Below are 21,388 nucleotides of genomic sequence, written 5' to 3'. Positions count from 1 at the left end.
CTCTTAGAATGGCAGTTTTAGTTGTTTTTCTGTGCTTGGCTCTTTTAACTGCCCAGGACATGCCAAGAGGATTCAGTGCAACAATGCCCTTAATTATTAAGTCTATTTTCAGTCTTCAATTAGAATTTGGTTCATTTTAATTCACTTTTCATTCTGAGTGTTAACTCACCCATGCAGTTTGACAAGGAATTCTATTTTGCCCTTTCTTGTACCGAAATGTGCTAAATATGATTTTTTCGTTTTTTTTTCTTTTTAATAACAATATCTCTGAGTCTCACAGTTAATCTCTAGATCCAGTCCTGGGCTGGGTCTTGCTTGAGGTTCAAAAATGATGTTTCCTCTGCATTAAACACACTGTTCTCAGCCTGGTCCAAGATAGAGCCAGAAGGAGCTCCTCAGAGTGCACAAGTCGATCTTCTATTACATACTTCAATTCCATATTTACAAATCTTCCATTGCATCTTTCTCTAAACACTCCATAAGTCTTCTTGCTATTCAGTCTCTACTAAAGGCAGGTGAACATGGATGTGGGAGGACTTGTTTCAGAGTGGGAAGTATCCCCTGCCCATCCTGGCTTGTTGGCACCAGCAGCCCCATGACCTGGGCTTGTGGGAGCACCTTGTTCTCTGACTGAGCAGAATCTCTGCTCAATGACCTCATGATTCAGAGTTTATCTCAAAACAGATGATTCAACAATAATAATATGTCTTAGAAATGCTGACTGTAGACAGCTCCTCAGGTCCAGCCTTGAAGAGCTGGGGAAGGATGTGGCCAAGATGGGAACTTTGAAGAAGTTATGTAACTTTTATAGAAAGTTATATATATTTGTATAAATTTATATAAATATTATAATCTTTATAAAGTTATAATTAGTCCCGTGACATCTCTTTCACTCTGAGCACCAAGGACTATTAATTTTTTAACTTAGTAAAAAATATTTGAAGATTTATTTAACATTTATTTTAAGCCATATCCAGGATCTTTGAAAGTGAGTGCAGCATTAGTACCAGTCACCTTGTGCCATTCTGCCAGAAAGAGAGATTTTGTACTAACAGATGTTTAGCTTTTCATTGGAAGTATGAAATTATAGGATTTCTCTTGTTATTTTTTGAAGACCACCCATGTGTGCTTGACATTTTACAATAATAGGGGAAAAAAAATCTTCATTTTAGAGAGAACTGTAAGTAAAGATTAAAAAATATTTTTCAGATCTTATTCAGGTATTTGAGGGAATTAGGCCCAGCTGTACACAAATGTATAGAAAATGTTCAGAAATTCTCTTGCCAAATCCTGGTTTCTCAATTACCTGATTAACCTGGATTGTCTCCAGAGAAGGTGGCACCTTTTTGTGAACTTACCAATAAATGGGTGAGGAGATTTAGAGAGCGTGACCCTTGTGTCATGCTCCATTTCCACCATATCACAAAGGATTTGTTTAATTTGAATAAAGCAGCTGGGTAACAATGGCAGAGAAGCAGAGTAGAGAGCCAGAGAAAGGGATGGGAGCTGGGGACAGATCTCAGGGCTGCTGTGACCAAGCCAGCAGTGAAGCCAGGGAATGGGGAATATGGCTGAAAGGTGAGGGGCATGAAATGAAATAAAATCCACAAAGTGATTATTTTCTCGTGGGGGGAAGAGTGCAAGCAGGAGACACTTTGGGAAGAAGGCTACTGATTGCTTCTGAGAAAGCTGTGGAAGGAAAGAACAGGCTGGAAAAGAGTTCTGCTGTACAGCCATGCTGGAGTCACTGCTGGTCCTTTTGGAGGGGGCTTCATTTGGAACATGAGGAACTTAGGAGTTATCAGAACAAAAGAAAAAGATGATATTTGGAATTGACAGCATCATCAAGGATCCCAGAAACAAAAGGACAGTAAGGGGTGAAGAGGTGCTAGGGATAGTGCAATTGATTATTTTGATGAATAGCATTGAATTAAACTTAAATTAAGCTTTGGTTTTGGGTTTGGTTGTTTTTGTTTTTCATGCTGTATAAGAGGATAAAGTGAAATCAGAGGAAGTTCACTCTGAGCATCAGGTAAAAATTTGTTTTGAGAAAATTATCAAAACTGTTTCTTTTTAAAGCATTTCGAACTGGCCCAAACATTACAGAAAAAAGAATTTAAGAAATCATCCTGCAAATGGATACTAAGCAAACAAGAAATGTGTTCCAGACTTCTCTCTTTGACCTGTTCTTTTCTCTTTACAATATTTATCATACATTAAATTCAGAAGCCCATACTGCAAAAAAATATTTGTAAATTCTACTTTTGCTAATGCACACACTTATTCAAAATTTCTCAGTAGCTTTTGGAAAGGACCACTGTTTATTTTCTCCATCATTTGATATTGAACACACACATTGTTTTGCTTTTAGGTGGATCCCAAGGAACATTTACTTGCTGTTTGTGTGTATGTCTTAGACCCTTGCTTTCACTGCAGGTATTTCCACTTATCAACCCAGAACTTGCTTTCTGTTTCTTGTTTAAGGAAATATTCAGAGGGAGTGGCATCAGAAAAGACTGCCTTGTAGTGCAACACCCCTTTAATGGCTAAATATGACTGTGTGTCTGTGTAGATGAACAGATGAACAAATATAGCAAGGAACAAAATATGAAAAGTAAAAAAATCCCCTCAATACTGAACTCTGTAAATATTTCTCTGTGAGTAGCTGGAAACAAGAAATTTATTTATAAGGCATTCTTATTCTCAGGGCATAAAGTCTTGGTCCAAATACCAGTAATATTGAATTGACAATTAGTTTATTGGAGTGATTGTGGGTTGTGCTTGGAGGTCACACGTGGTGCAAACATCAAACATCAGACTGCTTTGGGTTTGCTGATCCTTTGCAGCACAGCTTGGTCTGCCTCCAGGGGAAGGCAGAAACACCCATCACATCTTGGGATGGAGCTTCCCCCTGCCCTCTGCAGGGCTGTGAACTTTGGAGATGCAAAAGGAGAGAGGAAGGCCCTGTCCTGCTCACTCTGGGACACCTCCTGAGGGCTGCCAATTGCTCTTTTAACCTATTCAGAGTCACTGAGGAACAGTATTTTTTTGATGTTAATAAGGTACAAAATGAGACCCCCAGGACACTTTAGGGGATCAGCTGATATGGTAAATGCCCTTATCAGCATCACCCACCATCCAGACCTTTATTTGCAGCGCCTGCAAGTGACTCTCTTTCCTAAGACTGAAAATAAAGTCATGGAATTTCAATAAATAATTCAGCCCTGGATTTTATTTCAGGTTCAGCATTGACTTTCAGCACCTGGCTGCTGTTATTATTTGTTAGTCTGATATGCTGCTTAGAGGCATGGAAATTTGGCTGCTATTCACCAACGTTTGCAGAATATGCTGTGTGGCCAAATTACTACCCCTAGCTCAGAGATTTTTAACGGACATCCAAATTCCAGGTGTGCCAGATTTATTTCTTGCAAGAAAAAATGCATGTGGGATTCTGGTACTGTAATGGGAACTCTGCACAGATCTTGTTTTGGAGAAGCACCTGATTTGCACCTGATCTCCACTAGAAACACGAATAATTTGGCTAGAATTTGCATTGCCTATGACACCTTTTGGCACTGATCTATCTCTCATTTTATTTTCTGCAGATTCCCTAGGGGGAAATGATATTTAGCTCTCAGGATATAGAATCATCAGTTTCTGAAAGTATTAAAATTGGTGCTTTGTGAATAGCTGGATAAGAGTTATTCACAAATTCTTTCTTCTGAGGACTTGTGGTTTTAATCATTTATTAGGAAGAAACTACTGAATCCAAAGTATGACTCTGCTTTCACTGGAGTCAGTGGAAAATGTAGTGGGAATATTTTGTGTGAATACTGACTGTTATGGAATTAGATAAGGTACTTATCACTGAATCATAGAATTTTATGAGTTTGAAGGGACATTTTAAAGGTCATCTAGTTTGATTCTCCTCCAGTAATAGGAACATCTTTAACTAGATGAGTTTGCTGTGAGCCTTGTCCAGACCTTGAACGTTGCCAGGGATGGGGCATCCACCACCTACTCCATTAGAATATAACCCATTAATGGGTGTGGCACCTAAAGGCAAAAACCCTAACAAGTTCCTGCAGGCATAAGCTTCCAAAATGAAGGAGCTGCATTATGGATATGGAGAGCTGAACACGCAGTGGTATCAAAATCTTGCAGGACAAAATCCTTCCAGTACCTGAAGGGAGCCTACGAGAAAGATGGAGAGAAAATATTTACAAGAGACTGGAGTAATAGGTCAAGGGAAAATGGCATCAAACTGAAAGAGAGGAGGTTTAGATTGGATATTAGGAAGAAATTCTTACCAGGGAGGGTGGTGAGGCTCTGGCTCAGTGGCCACAAAAGCTGTGGCTGCCCCATCCGTGGAAGTGTCCAAGGCCAGGGTGGATGGGGCTTGGAGCAACCTGGTCTGGTGGAAGGTGTCCCGAGGGGCTGGAGATAGATGATCTTTAAGGTCCCTTCCAACTCAAACCACTATGATTCTAAGTTTGTTTATCTTAATAAAAGGGATTTGTGACTTCCTTGTTCAAAGCCCTTTCTTCTTCCTATGAGATACACCATTGTATCCAAAACAACTAACAGTAGCTGATGCTTCATCATCTCTATTGAATTTTACTAAAATTGTGAGAATTTTCTGAATGCTGCTGTGTCCTGACTCCCCAAATCCTGTCACTGAGATTCCTTCCCGTACTTGAACCCATGTGCATAAATGCAACTGATAAATAAGAAAAACGATTGCATGTATAAGTGATGTAACAAGTTAGGTACCTTTTGGAAAACCCCAGAAAAGGGATGTTGGCTTCCTTGGGAGCAGGAGCTGCTCCCTGCAATGCAAACAGGCAACGCTAGAGGGGCTTTTACTACCACTCTATGTGAGGCCTCTGCCTCTTCCCAAAAACCCTTCCAAAACATATGTTATAGTTCAGCCACGGGATGTTGGCGACAGGCTGAGCAAAATCTATGTTTGTATGATGCAAAAGGTCAGGAAAGATTATGATAATTGTCCCCTCTGGCCATGAAACCTCTGAGTGAAATTCTGGTACTTCAAAGCCACGGGCAAAATTGTCATTGATTTCCCTGGGGCCAGACTTCATCCTGTGCAGGTCAGAGGGAGGCAGAAGTCTGTGCTACTGAGCATCCAGCACTGGCAGCAGGAGCAGCTTTATTGTCACAGTCACTAATATATACTGTTAAAAAGTATTTTTAAAATATTCTATGTCCCCTCTTTGCTCTGCAGCAGGATGAAATAAATCAAGACCAGTTTTACCAGCTTCTTTTGGTTTCTTCAAAGCCTCCACTAGATGCAGATTACACAATCTCCTTAGAAAGCCTGCTTTGTATTTCATTAGTCCTATAATTACGCTAGTTTTTTCCCCTCCTAAATCTTTGGTGTTGCAAATACTTAATCCCATCCTCTGTGGGCATGAACAACAATGGATCATCATGCTCTTTGTGAAGCAGTTTTATGCATGCTTGAGGAGACTGTTATGTTGTAGAAGAGCAACACGTGTACATCTCATTAACTTGTTGCTGTTTCCTGTAGAGGCACAGAGAGATGATTCACATTGTGATTTACGTAAAACCTCCTTCACTTTTCCCTCACCAGCTATTCCCCATCCTGCATTTTGTACATCACATTTTGTTTTTCTGACATCTTACACCTTGAAGTTTATTTTGCTGAATTTAATTTAAGTGGTTTCAGACACTTTGTTCTAACTTCTTAGCATCACTTTGAGTCTACTCCTCTCCTGGGAAATCCCAGTAACCTCTCTGGGCTTGTTGTTGGCAGGAAATTTTGTAAGGTTCTGTCTGTTCCTTCCTCCATTTTGCTAATGGAAACATTAAATATGACTCATCTTGTCACAGACCTTTATGGTACTTCTATTTGTTATGTGTTTATGTGCTAACAGAAAACTTGATTGTTGATGCTCTATAAGTATTTTTTCAACTACTTGTACAAGCATTTTGCAGAGGTTTCATGCCGGTCTCCCTTTTTTGTTAATGAAAATATGGTCTGGATTTCATGTCATAAGCCTTACAGAGGTCAGCTCTAAGTACCTGCTCCTTCTTTCCTACCCAAAGTCCTGGGAAACCTGGCAGAGAACAAAATTACTTGGGTTAATTCATGTTATTTGTTCCTGATATGTCTATAGTGTCTTTTCTTATCAACTTTAGATTTCCACATTCACTTGTGACTTACTGTTACTCATTTGTTCCACTATCTTTCTGTATGTTAAATGTATATAGCTGACATTTCCTGAGTTATTTTCTTGTTCCTGTGATGTCTCACTCACAGTGAATTATTGATGGGTCCCCAAAAAGCAAAGCTTTTAAAAGCTGTTTTCTGAGGTTGCATCCACTGGCTGATGTGGGTACCCAGCATCCTGTGCCAGGATCCTGGTGAGTGGTGGGAGCACAGTTGCTTTATTAAGTTGGAAAAGGCTCAGGAAGATGTTTAAAGGATGACTGTTGTTTGTCCATCAAGCCAAGAATGAAACACCTGTATTTTCAGTCCACTACATTCTGAAACACAGGAACTTTGTGTACAATCTGCTATCAAGAGCTATGACAAGAATGGAAATTTTTGGTTATGAAGAATTTTGAGATTTTGCTCTAAATTGCACTTAGTCTAAAAAAACCATTTTAAAACATTCACAGCATTACTGAACAGAGGCTGTGGTAGGTTTTCTGTGAGGAGGGAAACTGCAATAGTAATTTTAGAAGGAAATTTTGTCTGCTGGGTCGGCAGCTGGGCAGCCAGGAGCCCTGAGGGTCCTGCATGTTGTGACCTCGCAGCTTTGTGTGGTCCCAGCACCTTTCCCATCCTTGGGGGCTGGCCAAAGACCACAACTCCAGGTGTATTCCCCAAGGTGATATGGCCAAAGCTTTCATGCATCTCCATTAGGTATTTGTCAAATTCCAAGTGAGCTCCTCAAATAATATTCTTCCAATGGAGATTTTGTTTTTGAACACTGAATTTTTTGTGTAGTTGCTCAAGAAACTCACAGTCAGCGATACTTCCCTCTTAATGAGGCTTTTAAAATCAGCTTTTCATTTTGGGTTGCATGTGGCATGATTTGCCAAGTGTAGAGAGTTGATACTTGTGAGAAGTCAGCTGCCTTCAAATTGTCTCACAAGATCTGAAACTGTTAGCCACTCTGAAAATGTCAGCCTGCATTTAGCATCCATCCTTTAGCTTGTATTTTGCTCACATTACAAGAGTACATGCTCTATGTGATTTCTTTGTACAGTACTGCTGGTGTTATGTAATGACTCTCACTCTTCTGAGGGCTTTTCCTTTATACATCACCCTCTGAAATTCAGTCTTGGTGTTCAGAAGTTCCTCACAGCAGAGCAGTCAGGAATATTGTCTCTTGGAAAAAAAAATGTTAAGGTACCAAACTTTATGCATATATATATATTTATATATTTGGTGTAGGAAGTTCTGTTATAGATCCCACTACCTCTGATTATCTAAAATTAAATTCTCATTAGGTTGACCACATGCAAAACTAAGTAACAGATCTACAAATCTAAATGAAATTAAAATAATATCATGTTCTAGGGTGTCAGACTAGTCTGTGCTCTTCTACTCTACTGATATTTGTCAAGTCATGGAGCTTTAGAAGAAAGCAGAAGAGGCAATGGAATAACACGGAATCCTTTCCATGTGATCAGACCATTCACCCATGTCTAGTCTGTAGTTTTCTAAATCTAAACTGCACATGACTGATTAGAGTTCTCAGACGTCACAAGCTTTATTTCAGAGCAAAAATTATTTCATGCAAGAGCAAATACAGTGGCCAGTGGCTCCCAACAAAGCCCTTGAGGAAGCTGAGACCTCTTTGTGCAGGTTGATCCCTGTGCATGCACCTGCTCTGTTACCAGAACCTCAGCTGATGTGGCAGATGAATCTGATCTTTAACTGTGAATATCCTAAGCCATTACGAAAGGATTCTCTGGAAGAAGCCAACCTATAGGACTGATCCCTTCCTGCCCATGCTGCCCCTCATGTGGATATAAAAAGTTGAAAAATCATGATTTACCAAAACTAGAGATAGTTTTTGTCATGTTCTAACTGCATGATGCCCATGGGGTCTCCAACCTGCAATTCCATCTCCTGAAAGTCCTGAACATCTCAAGAGTACAAATGCATCTCTTCCAAAGCTGCAGAGATCTGAGAGTGCAGTGGCAGCTCCTTGGAGATGCTCAGCCCTGCTGTGCTGCTCAGCTGCTTGGAAGCCAGTGTGTGAAGCCAGCTCCTCTCAAACTGGCCAGCAGCACGGAGCAGTTCAGCTTATGTGCATCTGAAATATATGCCTGTATGTAATGCCAAACTTGGACAGCATTTTGGCAGGCTTTTGGGGAGCTGGCTAAAGAGTCTCACCACTTCCTTTTTGTTTTCTTACTACCCTGATGGCCCTTCAGGCAAGGCTCTATTTTTGTTTGACATATATGCACATGGTCCATTTCCATGTGTGTGTGCTTAGGGATATATTCCTGCTCTATTTTGCCCTCCTTTGGAAGGCTGCTGCCCACAGCTTCTCCTAGCAAAATGAAATCTCAGGAAAAGTCCAATGAAATTGAAATGCTGCACAGCAAATTTATTATTGTTTTTATAGGCCCCTGCTCAGGAAAGTACTTAAGTATGTGCTTAAGTCCTATTGAAATCAACAGGACTTAAGAGCATGCTTAAAGTCAAGCATATACTTCCTCTGAATTGGGATGTATTTCAGCACATGAAATGCTTTTCTGAATCAAAGCCACAGTCAGCAAGAGTGTCCTGTGATACACAGGGCTTCTGAGATAAGATTTACTTCTTACCTAAGACCTACCAGTGCTGCTCTCTGAATGTACAGCTCTTAGCTTGCCTCTTGGTTGTTGGCACTGCAGAAAGCTCACTGGCTTTTGCATTTGGATGAGAAGTTGGGAAAAAAATACAAGAAAATGGAAAAAAAAAATAACCCTTACTAAAGCAATACCTTGGCATGTCTGATCTCATGTTGCAACCCATGTTTTTTTCTCTACAATGGAGATTTGTGCTATTGTGTGTGTGGTATAATTACTAAGACAGATTTTTTTTTTCTTAATTGCACAATAAATAGGATATTTCCTGGCTTGCTTTGCTTTTCCAATAGGATTTTCACTTCCCCTTTGGGTTCTGAGTGTAAGGAGAGTAAGTGTCAAAAGGCAGGAGCTTTCCCAGTTTTAAAACAGAGAGGATGTAACCATGTGTAATGTGAGCCTTGAGTTTGATTGTAGGGATGATGAAATCAAATCCCTCCTTAATCTTTACTGGGAAACATTTAGGTGAATTAGCCTGCTTGTTTTTGTTAACTTGTTAAAATCCTTTTGGAAAAAAAAAGTGTTTTAATGGAATCAAAAATATCTCCTTGCTTTACCCCACAGTCTAACAGACCCTTGGACCATGTGCAGAGTGACCTCAATGCAGTGAAAAATGAAAGGAGGAGGAGGATTGATAAACCCAAATGTATTATTTGCCTGGAAAAACCACAGTGCTTTGCCATATGCAATTCTTTCCTGTGCTGCCATTTTTAAGCTAGATGCTTAGTCATTATTAATGATGGTGTATTTCTTTGAAGTTCTGTATTTTGGGAAAAACTGGAACTTGTCTTTTTTTCCTCCCTTAAGGTTAGTTAAAATAGTATACAGTTGTCTGTGTGTATTGCATGTACCAGTTGGTGTGTTTTTTGGAATATGTGAGGAAATTTATTCCAGTTATTTCATTTATAGCAAAGTATTAGCTTGAACTTGAGAAGAGCTCCTTGTTCACATTGTTCAGTTATGCTGTGCAGTGGTTGGAGGCTTTTGATACTGCCATGACTTCACAAAAAATACTTGACACAAGTTCATAAAATCACTGAGACTATTTTTTCTCCTTCCTGAAACCACCTCAATTTTGTTAATTGATTATGAGTTCATGCAGCCCCCACACATGCACACAAATGTTTTTAAGGTCTAATTAATTCACTAAAAATAGCTGAACTGTTTAGGGGGGAGCACCTTATAATTAATAAAGGAGAACATGTTGTTCATTCTTGCCATTACTCAGATAGAGGGAAGCAGCTGGTGTGACAGGAGGCTTTTCCTGATGTGATTATACTGAGTTCCAGGGCAGGAACTTGCACGACTTGGTGTGAAGGACAGAAACAGCTGGAGACTAAGTAGAAAAGCATACTTTTTGAGTAGGTAAACTAACAAAATTATGTTTATGGGAAGCAATGGATGCAGAAAGTTCTGTTTCCAAGATGGAGAAATGTAAGACTCTAGAAATTCTGTCTCCACAAACTCCAGACTTTTCTATTGCTAGGGTCCACGTTCATCAAAACTAAGACGCTCAGTGGATTCAGTCAAAGTGAAAGGTGGACAGATTCATCTTTCAGATGTGCATCTTGGCCTTGCTCACACAGGAGACCTTCCCTTGGGCACCTCAGTTAAACTTCAGTGGGGTGAGTAGGGATTGGCCAAAGAGTCTCACCCAGCAAATCCTCAAATCTATTATACTTTTACATGGTCACTACGGGAATTTGCCTTTTCAGGTGAGGCTCTTCTTAGTGGGGAGTGCACTTTAACAACTCTATCTCCTTTATCCTAGTGCCCACAAAGCCTCAGATCTGTCCCTAGCTGCAGTCTTTTATTCAGAATTGTCAGCCTTTACATTGTTCATTGTATCAGAAATATCCAAAATTACTGGCAGGGAGAGTGCATATGTCACCAACTTGCTCAGTTTTATAAGTGCTTCATCACTTTTACTGTGTTTCAGGAAAGTTGCATGAGAAAGCTTTTGTGAAAAACAGCAGGGATAAATGGTGCTTCTCCAGCTTGTCAATTATATGTTCCTTTCTTTCCATCCACTGCTTGAGTTCTTGATCTTGATGAAGGTATTATTTAATTCCTGCCTTTCTGAGCCCTTACCCTTGGACAAATATGTAACAGATTTTTATTTAGGCGCTAGTGGGGTGCTTTAAGAAAGCTTTTTTTCTTTGAAGCTCAGAGTGACTAAGCCTGGGAAGTTTTCTTTCTCATCTCCTCCTGGTAGTTAATAGACTTCACAAGGGATCTCAAAACACTCTGATAAGCCTTTGAAGTTGTTACCTACTAAGGTTTTGCTCTTTCTGAGTGCTGAACGTTGAATTACTGACTGCTGTTAGAAGCAGTGAGAAAGGATTCACAAAACCAAGAGTGCCTTGCCTATAATTTCCACAGAAAAAGAGCTGAATATAATAGATAAATTGTGTTGCTGGGGAGATTTTGATTCTGTTCCCTCCTCTGTCACCAGTTTGTGATTTGTGGTAGCATTTTCAGTTATGCCAGTCACATGGGATCAAAACCCATGAGTCAGTCTCCACCCAAATCATGAGCCTGGCTTCCAGATCCCAGAGCTTTGAACAGAGATCATACTGTACTTTTTCTTTAGTTTATCTTTTGTTTTTGGAATTTCCTCTGCCTATTCCCAATGTGTCTCTGGCAATAAATGTTTCCCATTGCTTTGGAAGTGTTGAGAAGGAATTTTCATCATTTGGGACTCTTGGAGGCCTCATTTGACCTACACAATTAATATTATTTTTGATCGCCAAGTCAATCTTATTCCTTCCAGATTTCACATCTCTTCATTTTCCCTTTGACTTCTACATCCCTTAGCCCCACACAACCCATCGCTTCTGTTTCTCCCTTGTCATTATCATTCTTCCAGTCACATGGTGAATCTCTTGAGGATGTTCTTTGCTGAGAGTTGGACTCAGTGATCCTTGTGGGTCCCTTCCAACTCAGCAGATTCCATGATTCAGCTGATTCTGTGATTCAACTGATTCTATGATTGTGTGATTCAGCTGCTTTGTCCCTCCTTTAGTCCTCTGGTCTGGAGATGGTTTTTCACCATTCTCTCAAAGGACAGAGAATGTTTAAGAAGATACAAGTCTGGATAATCCTTGATCTTTGCATGAGAATAAACAAATGGAGAGAGCAGGGAAATTGTGTTCCTGTGTCTTTCCTGAAAAAGATGAAATTGTGATTCATGACTAAGATGGTGAAAAAATCAAGGGGAAGTTTGGTGTCATATTGCTGTTTTCTCCCATAGCACTTGCCTCTTTTCAGGGAAGGTAAGAAGTCAAAAGCTCCTGGCAAAGGTTTAACAACCAAAATCCAAATCAGAAAGTTTGACTTTGCAGTAATTATGGCATGCACTATGGTGGTCCCTGGTATTCCCATGGTGACATTATTGCTGTTGCCATGACATTTGTAGAGCAGACCTAATGATTAAATTCGTGATATTTTGCAAAACCAGACTACTCTCACCTCAGGTAGATGGGAAAGGCATCCTTTCTTACTCATCCTCATGCTCTACCACTCTTTCACCCACATTGTTTGTTGGTCCTTGCATATGCCATGTGCCAGACATGTTGCACGTCCATCATTTCAAGTAAAACTGCAGCCAGACTGTTCCCCCCTATATCCAAGTACCTCTAGAGTCTGAGTGCTTGAAACTGAATCTGAACCCAGATCAAATCTCTTTACACAGCTCTGAACTTCATGTCAGGTTGTCTCCAAGCCTTGAATTCACACCCTCCCTGTAGTTTGGTGACAGGAAATGTGGAATTTGTTTTTAAACCCAGAACTGTCAAAAGTTGCATTTAAGACATGAGAAAGACTCTTGATGTTCACAAGAAAATCTTTTGGCTGAACATTTCACAGGCAAGATCTCAATTTGTACCAACTGGACATGTCTCAAAATGTTTCTAGTTGTGCTGCGGATGTTTCACAGAGCTGCAATAATTAGAAGGATTCATTCTTTAAGACAGAGAAATGCTACCTCACAGCTTGAATATTAATAAGAGAAAATTTATGACAGCCAACAGAGTAATATAATAATTATAAATATAATAAGTAATATTGTCTCCAAAGGAAAGAGGCATTTATCTGCTTAGCCCTTTCATCAGCCGTTTTCAGACACACACTGTGCTTAAAATACAGTTATGCAATCCATGTGGGTCAACAACAGAAGGTTGGTTGCTTCACCAGGATTATAAGAATCTTTTAAACACAATGGTACCACAAATTAAAATGGAAATCTATCAAAACAATTATCGTCCTGAAAGCTTTGGCCACAAGCATGATTATTGTAGAAGGATGTTGTCCTTGGCCGCAGCTTTGGCTCAGTTCAGCTGCTGTTATTTGTATCTCTCCATGGCTCAAAGTTAGAATTTGCATGGCTAAGGACCATAAATTTTTAGAGGAAAAAATAGGCTGTTCCTCAATGCTAACACTAGCAGTTTTGTGTTGTTGTGTAGTGGTTTGTAGGCAATTCATTAAGTACTAGAGATAGGAACAGACTGAATGTGGTGGCTGAAAACTGCCTTGAACCTCGGAAGGATTCGGATGGAGATTTCTGTCTGGACCTGGCTGTTTGTGTCTGAGGCAGTTGTTGATGTTAACAAGAATGAGTCAATGTCCAGAGTTTTTGGGTTTAACTCTAAAGTACATGTTTTAGATAGTAAAACAGTGAAGCTGATATAAACTGCAGTCTACAGACTTAAATAAAGCAGAAATCAGATCCTGAGTGTGTCCACCCTGTCCATGAGACAGGCAGTCCTGTAGGGATGAGAGTAGTTGAAAGATGGATGTTTTTTGCCATTAGCAAGGGACATATCTCCTTACAGATGTCCTCAGGAGAGGCTCCGTGTTGCATCCTTGACAAAGGCTGCGTCCTGCAGTAACTCCATTCTTGTGTTGATGATAAACTGTATTAAATAACAAGCACTGCTGGTTATTTTTTAAATGCTCATTCTTCTTTCACCATCCAGTTTTCCATCTCGAGGGAGGTAAATTAGTAACAGATCTGAAATTAATTTTTCCTTTCCCCCTCCCAGGCTGGTATAGATGGAGAAAGCATTGGGAACTGCCCATTCTCCCAGCGTCTCTTCATGATCCTGTGGCTCAAAGGAGTTGTGTTCAATGTCACCACTGTTGATCTGAAAAGGTAAAAATTGTTCTGTTTAATTGAAAATAGGTGTGTGACCCAGTGTTTGCACTATAGAAAGACCCCTCCAAGTTAAATCAGATTTTTATCTGGCCTAGACAGCCTGTGGTGCACAACAAAATAGTTGGGATTCAGGTTTGGCTGTTGTTTTTATTTTTTTCTCACTTGTGGAATGTTTTTATATTAAACAGGGTGCTTGGGGTAGTTTCAAAGTCTTCCAACCACAAATTACTGGAGAGGAAAAAAAAGGCAGACCGATTTTGTAGGAACTATAAATATCTGTGCAACTACCCAACCATAAAGATTAGCGATTTCATGACTTTTTCTCTGCTTGCAGAAAGCCAGCTGACCTGCACAATCTGGCTCCTGGGACCCACCCACCTTTCCTGACATTTAATGGAGAAGTCAAGACAGATGTTAACAAGATTGAGGAATTCTTGGAAGAGATTCTTGCACCTCCAAAGTAAGACCTTTGGATATTTTTTTCAGTCAATATTCCATTTCCTAGGAATGAAAGATGTCCTAAGAAGAGTTCCTAAAAAGCACTCCTTCCTACAACCTTTACTTACAGGAGTAATATTTATTTATGAAACTTGCTGGCTTCAGTGAGATGACTTCCATGTGTGAAGGTTACTTATGTGACTAATAACTGCAGAATGTTTTCTCTGTACACATTTCAGGATGCCCTTGTATGCAGAATTAAGGAGACCAGTACTAGAAAAAAATTGTAGGGGTCTGGTGGCCACATTTTACAACGCTAAAAATAACTTGGAATAGATGCTGAGAATTGCCACACAAAATATCTGTGCCAGGAAAAGCATTTTACAGTGAAAAACTAGAGGTTTCTGAGCTGTATGGTGTTTTAGGAAGGTTGGAAGGGGAACTGATTACAGAGGACGAGAGGCTCGGGAGGCAGAAAAGTGCTCATTATTCTAGTCAAGAAATGACAAGAGCCCATAACTGGAAGTTATAACTAAACTAATTCAGGTTAGGAATAAGGCCCAGATTTTTTCAGTATGAAAAAGGTACCAATGAAAGGTTTAGATTTACCAGATATGCCTTACTAAGTCAAACATTTTGGATTTAATACAAGGATAATGGAAAAAATAAATAGTTGGCTTGTGAGTTGGACCTTAGAATCTATGAACCCATCAAATTTGGCTTGGTTCCTTATGGAGCATTTTACCTCCAAGTGAATCAGCAGCTATAGGCCAGTCCTGAGGCAAGAGATCAGGCATTTAAATTTTCTGTACTCTGCTCCAAGACCACTGAAGTCAGTAGGAGTTGTTAGTTTGTGTTTATCTTTCAAATCAATATATTCCTTCTCACCAAATGTCAGTAAAAAGAGATGGAGAGACTGGAACATTTATGTTCTTTCACCTGGTTAATCCTAACACCCTTTGCTATTCCATCCTGGAGTACATTTTCAGAATAGAGGATTAGACAAGGCTGCCATTCAAAATGGAGAGATCTGGCTGCCAAACTCCCCTTCACCTTTCTGGAAATTTATGCTTCCTTCTGATTTAAGGCTGATTTTGGGTTGTGGTTACATAAAGCATGAGTGCAATTACCTTTGTCTTTAACCATCCCTGTGTAATTCCCCACATGCCTGCCTCGACAGACAGATAACAGATAGGGTTAAGAGGGTCTTGCCAAGCTGTTGTTTTGAGATAATCAACATTAATTACAGTTCTTCACACGGGAGGTTTTTCTCTCTTCTTGGAAATTATATTTGTAGCCATGGCTGTGATGCTGGTAACAAGAGGTTTTTGTCTCCACTGCTTTTGCCTGTTCAGGTACCCCAAGCTGGCTGCTAAGCACCGGGAATCAAACACTGCTGGAATCGATATCTTTTCCAAATTTTCTGCATACATCAAAAACACCAAGCAGCAGGATAATGCTGGTGAGTATGACCATTGCCAAATGTACCAGGGAGTTTGTGTGCTTAGAAGCGGAAGAATTTTGCCATTCTCTCATCATTTTTTTTGTAAACTGTGTTCAGATGACATCAGGCACTGCTGCTGATCAGCTTGAGGTGCTTGGTTAGGTGGACTCAACTCACATGTCCACAGTCGAATAAACTACATCTGTAGAAGTAAATAAAAGAGCCACAGAGTGTTTGGTGGCCTCTTTAGCAACAGCCATGGCATGACTCCTGTCCTTACAGCCCAGTTCCCTCACTAGAACAGGATCCCTGACTGCTTACTGAAGAGACTGGTGGCCTGTGCTGCCTCCTCCTCCTCTGCCCCAGCACTGCTTAGAGGAGTGTGTGTTGGCTGGACCCAAACCTGTGAGAGCAACTCATGCTTTATTAGATGTTGCCATCAGGCTCTTGGCCCTCTTATCTTATGATTATGTTGTGCTGTTATAGCTAATTTGCTCATATAAACCAAGTTATATTGAGACATTCCATATCAAATAATTAAAAGACAGAAGTGAATTTAAGAAATGTAATTGCACTCTGTAAGCTCCAGATTTTCCTTCACATTTGTTTATGAAAAGAAAGTCCCCCAGAAGTCAGATGCCATTCATATTTATATGCATCCCACACTGTCTTCTTAATGAAATTGCTGTTCTCCACATTCCTTTCCCCTCAGAGAGGCAAAACTCCAGCGAGTCTGAGCTCCTGTTGCTCCATAAAGCTGTGGATTTACACATCCCTATCCCTTGAGATGATCTAGTACAATACTTGCAGTCATTCACTGATGTACCTCCTCCCTTGTATTACTGCTTTCACAGAGACATAAGGCGTGTTGAATACCATGGGCTTATATCATATCATTCAGAAAACACTAGATTTTGCAGGTTCCACTTCTGCCACACACTTCATCTGTGCAATTATATTTCATTGCCCGGGGCTGACCCATGAGATAAAAGTGGGTAAATGGTGATTTATGTCAGATAACAATCTCCTCTGTAATATTTTTTTGTTGTTAACAGAAGGGAATAATTATAGTGCTTCACTTCTCAGTGATACTAAAAACTTGGGGTTTTTTTTTGTCTAATGCTAATGGGATGCTCAGCTAACTTTTATAGGAAGTTGTAAAAGGAAGATAAATTAAGTTAGACTAAATAGATGTAACAATGAAAGTAAAATATCCTGGCCATTTACAAGGAAGTTTTATGGTCTGCTGTGCAGCTGTAAATCTTCAGCTGTGCTACTCCACATGCACAGTCCCAGCTCTTGCTTCTCAGTGACTGCAATATTCAAATCCCTGGGCTCACAAGGACTGGCATCTCCAGCCAGGAATAAATGGGTGTCCTGGAGGTGTCTGCATCTGGCCATAAGCAGAGCTGGAATTCAAGGTCTGATATCCACTATGGTGAGATAAGGAATCTAATCCCACAAAGTGCACTCCACATTTTCAGAAGCTGCAGTATGATTAAAGAGAGCTTTCCCTAAGTCTGCATAACAAACTCTTGGTTTAGGTACTCTTGTAAATGACAATTAGGCACACCAAAGTTTTAGAGACAAGACAAGCTGTTAAGCTGCAGGAGAGACACAATCTTTGCTCCCTGCAAACATCCTCACTCCATTTTTGTTACCTGGTTCCTGCTCCTGTCTTACCCCAACACTGCAGTCTCTGAATGTACTGATGCTCAACTTTCCTCTTCAAAGTAGAGGAAAGCTTTTAGCTTAATTTTAGCTGAGTGCTGTGCTGCAAGGAGAATAAAGCAGACATGGGCAGAGTAGAACTGGATCTTTCTATCTATAACTATGTTCTTTCTGTCAATGAAGTAAGGTCCCTGGGACTGTCAGTGCAGACCTCAATTCTAGCAGAGTAATTGACTGTCAGTTTTCAAGGGCTAAGGAAGAATAGTTTCTCCCTAATCCCAGGGATGTTTTATTCACCTTCTGTCTGGTTCATCTGAACAACAGCAGTTTTTCTGAAGGCTGATTTGGATGGAGGAGAATGAGTTAGTCAAACAGTAGTTGTCTTACATTTCTTGAGCAGTAAAAAGACTGTGTGCAAAGAGGAAAGGAGAGCAACACTGTGTTCATATTTCCTAATGAATCTATTTATTTTTAATTTGTATTTCATAAATTTTTGTAAAATCGCAACACTGATTCAAAAGGGATCTGGGGCTCTAGTTCTCATCTGCATATTGTTTTACAGCAGGTCCTGCTGCATTGTTAAAAATAATAGAATAGAATCACAGAATCCCAAAAGACCTGGAGTCTGGAAATCTGGAATCTGGAAAAGACCTTGAAATCATCAAGGTCAGCCTTTGATCTCAACCGTGTCAATTAAAGCATAGCACTGAGTGCCACATTCAGTCACTTCTTGAGTACTTCCAGGAATGGTGACTCCAGCACCTCCCTGGAAAGCCCATTCCAGTGCTTAACAACCCTCTCCCTGACTAAATTCTTCTATGTGTCCAGCCTGCCCTTCCCCTAGTACATCTTGAGGCTTTCTATTGAAGCAAATAGTTTTTATATTGTATTAATATTATAGTCTATTCTATTTATGTTTTAAATAAATTTTACACATTCATTTTTATGTATTGTAATATTATATTAGTATTGTATTGTACTATATATTATAGTTATATTATTATATTTTAATTTTTCCTGTATAACAGCAGAAGTAGTTGTATATAGTTCTGTGACAAAACCCCCACATTTTATAAACATAAAATAGAATTACTTAGGTGAAGTCCCTTTCCCTGTCTCCCCATGAGCAGGTGAGACCCGAAAAGAACAGAGATTGCTGCTTGTGGTTATCATAAATGTTTTCTGTAGCTCCCAGCTCTGAGATAAAGCTTATATGTGTCTGATAGTCATCCTCTGTATCTATTCCTAGCTCCAGCTGATTCCAGTGCTTGGGTTAATCTGGAAAGCCACACCAGTGACTGGAACATAGTTGCATGTGATCAAAACACAAATAGAAGAAGAGTTGTTAGTGAATTAAAAATAGATTATAGAACTCAGATTGCTATATAAACAATAGTTTTCATTTATTTTAACTGGCAATGGAGGCGGGGGTTAGGGGGGGCAGGGGGCGGGATAGCAAGATGGCTAAAGCACCAAACATCAAGTTGTTTAAATTGTGTTCTCTTAACACAGGACTCAGGGAAATGAATTCAATAACGTGTGGGGTATCAGGCTGGGAATTTGTGGCATCAGCCTGTCTCTGGCTGTGAGAAGTGTGGGTTAGGTGTCATTATGTGTGACCATTCCTTGTGGGGTACTGGTTTAGGACAGGTGTGTGCAGCGTAAGCTCTCACCCCAGCCTGGGGCAGTTACGGCTCTGCAGAAAAGTGACACAAAGTGCTGGGGATAATTGATGATATTTGTGCAGCATGAGGGTACTGGATGTGAGAATTGATGGGAATATGATGCACACCAAAGAGAAGCCCAAGCTGCCGTCCCTCTTAGCAGAGTTTGCAGCCAGGGCCATGGAGAAGTGTCACACTTCTGGTGATGCCACTGCTGGCCGTGTCACTGTGGTATTTCCTGTCCTGACAGCACTGGCAAGATGGCCCTGGTAGCACAGCCTTTACATAGCTAAATGACTTCCCCCCCCCCCGATAGTGGAAAAGTCAGTGAGGACAGCAAGAGATTGGTAAATCCTTGCTTTAGTGTGTGTCTGAGTCCTCCTATGTGAATGAACCGATGCAAGGATACATTTGCAGGTCTGTTTCTAAGATTGTGACACCCTCTGCTGGCAAATATATGAATGTATAAAGCAGCTCTGCACAAGCAGCTTTACAATCAGGGCGGAAACATCCCCTTAACAAAACAGGATTCTTTCTGTCAAGACAGTTTCCTCTTACAAATGTAACATTGTCAAAAGAGAAGTGTTTCATAGTAACCTATCAATTTTGACAAAATTTTCAGGGAAAAAATTATGTTTTTTCTGGATGAGTTAAATTTACTTTGAAGTAAAAATGCTATAACATTACAGAGAAAAATAGTGATTTTTTTTTTTCTGGATTCATGCAGTACTTCATTAGCCACACACCGTTATGTTTTATGCCTGGCACAGAAGCAGGTGATAACCTTCTCCTACATGGCAATATGTTATTGATCATGATTCATTTACTTTCCAAAGGTATTTGGCAGCAAGGCTGCCCTGATTTAATAGTTCCCTGAATTTCTGATTCTTTTTTTCCATCTTTGTTTTCCTAACTTTTCTGTCTTATAATATAAAAACGTTGAAAGTTTTGGAACAGGCTGGCGAGGGCTGTAAGCCCAGAAGCAAACATGCTCATGCCATATCAAAGTCCCACCACTTTTAAGCTTCTTGAAAGGGAAGGAATTGATTCCAGATTCTCAGGATGTGGCAAGCTGTGTTTAAAGAAAGTGTGTGCATTTATTATTTCAAGTCAGTTCAATCAGAACTTGATTCCTTCCACCCCCTGTGCCACTTGATAATTTTATAACAGGCCTGTTTGAAGGAGTCATCTCCTCATTGTGGGATTAGATCTGTGTTTCAGTAGCACCACTGGATTATTCTGGCTGTTGTCACCAGGCTTCACCCCTTGTGCCTGAAATGGCAAGGGCTCATTCACACGTGGACAGGAGTTCTTTGGAGGATTCAGTGCAATAGCCTTGAAAATTATTTCCTGGGTGCTCTTGCTCAAGTTTTCACGGCCAATTTGAGAGTTTTTGATTGCTTAGTGATCATTTAATATCGAGAAGGAAGTCTTGTCTGAGTGCAGGAAAGTAAACTGAGGTCTTGTGTGTTTACTTTGGTTCCTCTGATTGATGCTGAGCAAGGCACTCATGCTCTGTATGGTCACCAGGGAAGCAACAATTTATGTATTCATTGGAGGAGGATGAAATCTAATTAATTGGAATGCTGTGTACACAGTCAGCATCCTGCTTATTATTTTTACTTGCAAGACTGTGTGCTGCAAACCAAGGGGACAACCTGGGGTAACCACCCATTAACTGTCCTGCCTAAAATTGTGAGTTCTTTAGCTCACAGAATGAGCCCTTTGATTTCGTGTAGGAGTTTAAAAAGTTGTTCTTGAATTGAGTTCTTAGGGGGCACCAGCTCCAGTGTGGGTGGGCGCATTCATTAGTGGTACGGAAGGATATTTCACTGTAGGGCTCCTCAGAAGGCGCTGAGCTGGGAGACCACCAACATGATTTCGTGCAGAGGAATTTCCAGCAGTCTGACCAGAGGACTCTGCTTGTCTGGTTTGGATTTACATCAAGAGGCCAAAAATAAAAGCGCATTTAAATCATTAACTCACATGTGATTAAGTGCTGTTCACCTCTTTCAGTAGCTCCATCACACTTTGTGGTTTGGTGCGTGAGGTGGGAAATGTCTCTCTCAGTGCTCTGTGTATGTACACGTGCTGTAGAAATGCACACACACACACAGGCCTGCAATTAAGACTGCCCTACATCAGTTTTACACTGTGGAGTTACTC

At 40.3% G+C, this 21,388-nt stretch overlaps 1 protein-coding gene across 2 annotated transcripts in view; it reads left to right on the top strand.

Annotated features, from left to right (window-relative positions):
- The window catches only part of CLIC5 (chloride intracellular channel 5), a gene marked incomplete at its 5' end in the record, with an annotated part of 68,387 nt that overhangs the window by 30,851 nt on the left and 16,148 nt on the right, over positions 1–21,388 (top strand). For both annotated transcript variants that reach the window (XM_084202707.1, XM_084202708.1), the window contains 3 exons: positions 13,893–14,002; positions 14,340–14,465; positions 15,799–15,905. In XM_084202707.1, the coding sequence (XP_084058833.1) occupies positions 13,893–14,002; positions 14,340–14,465; positions 15,799–15,905 (343 nt within the window). The remainder of the gene's footprint in view (positions 1–13,892; positions 14,003–14,339; positions 14,466–15,798; positions 15,906–21,388) is intronic.

The sequence above is a fragment of the Fringilla coelebs genome (genome assembly GCF_963513975.1).
Source record: "Fringilla coelebs genome assembly, chromosome: 3".
In the NCBI taxonomy this organism is placed as follows: Eukaryota; Metazoa; Chordata; class Aves; order Passeriformes; family Fringillidae; genus Fringilla; species Fringilla coelebs.
This window is presented reverse-complemented; position numbering and strand designations above follow the sequence as displayed.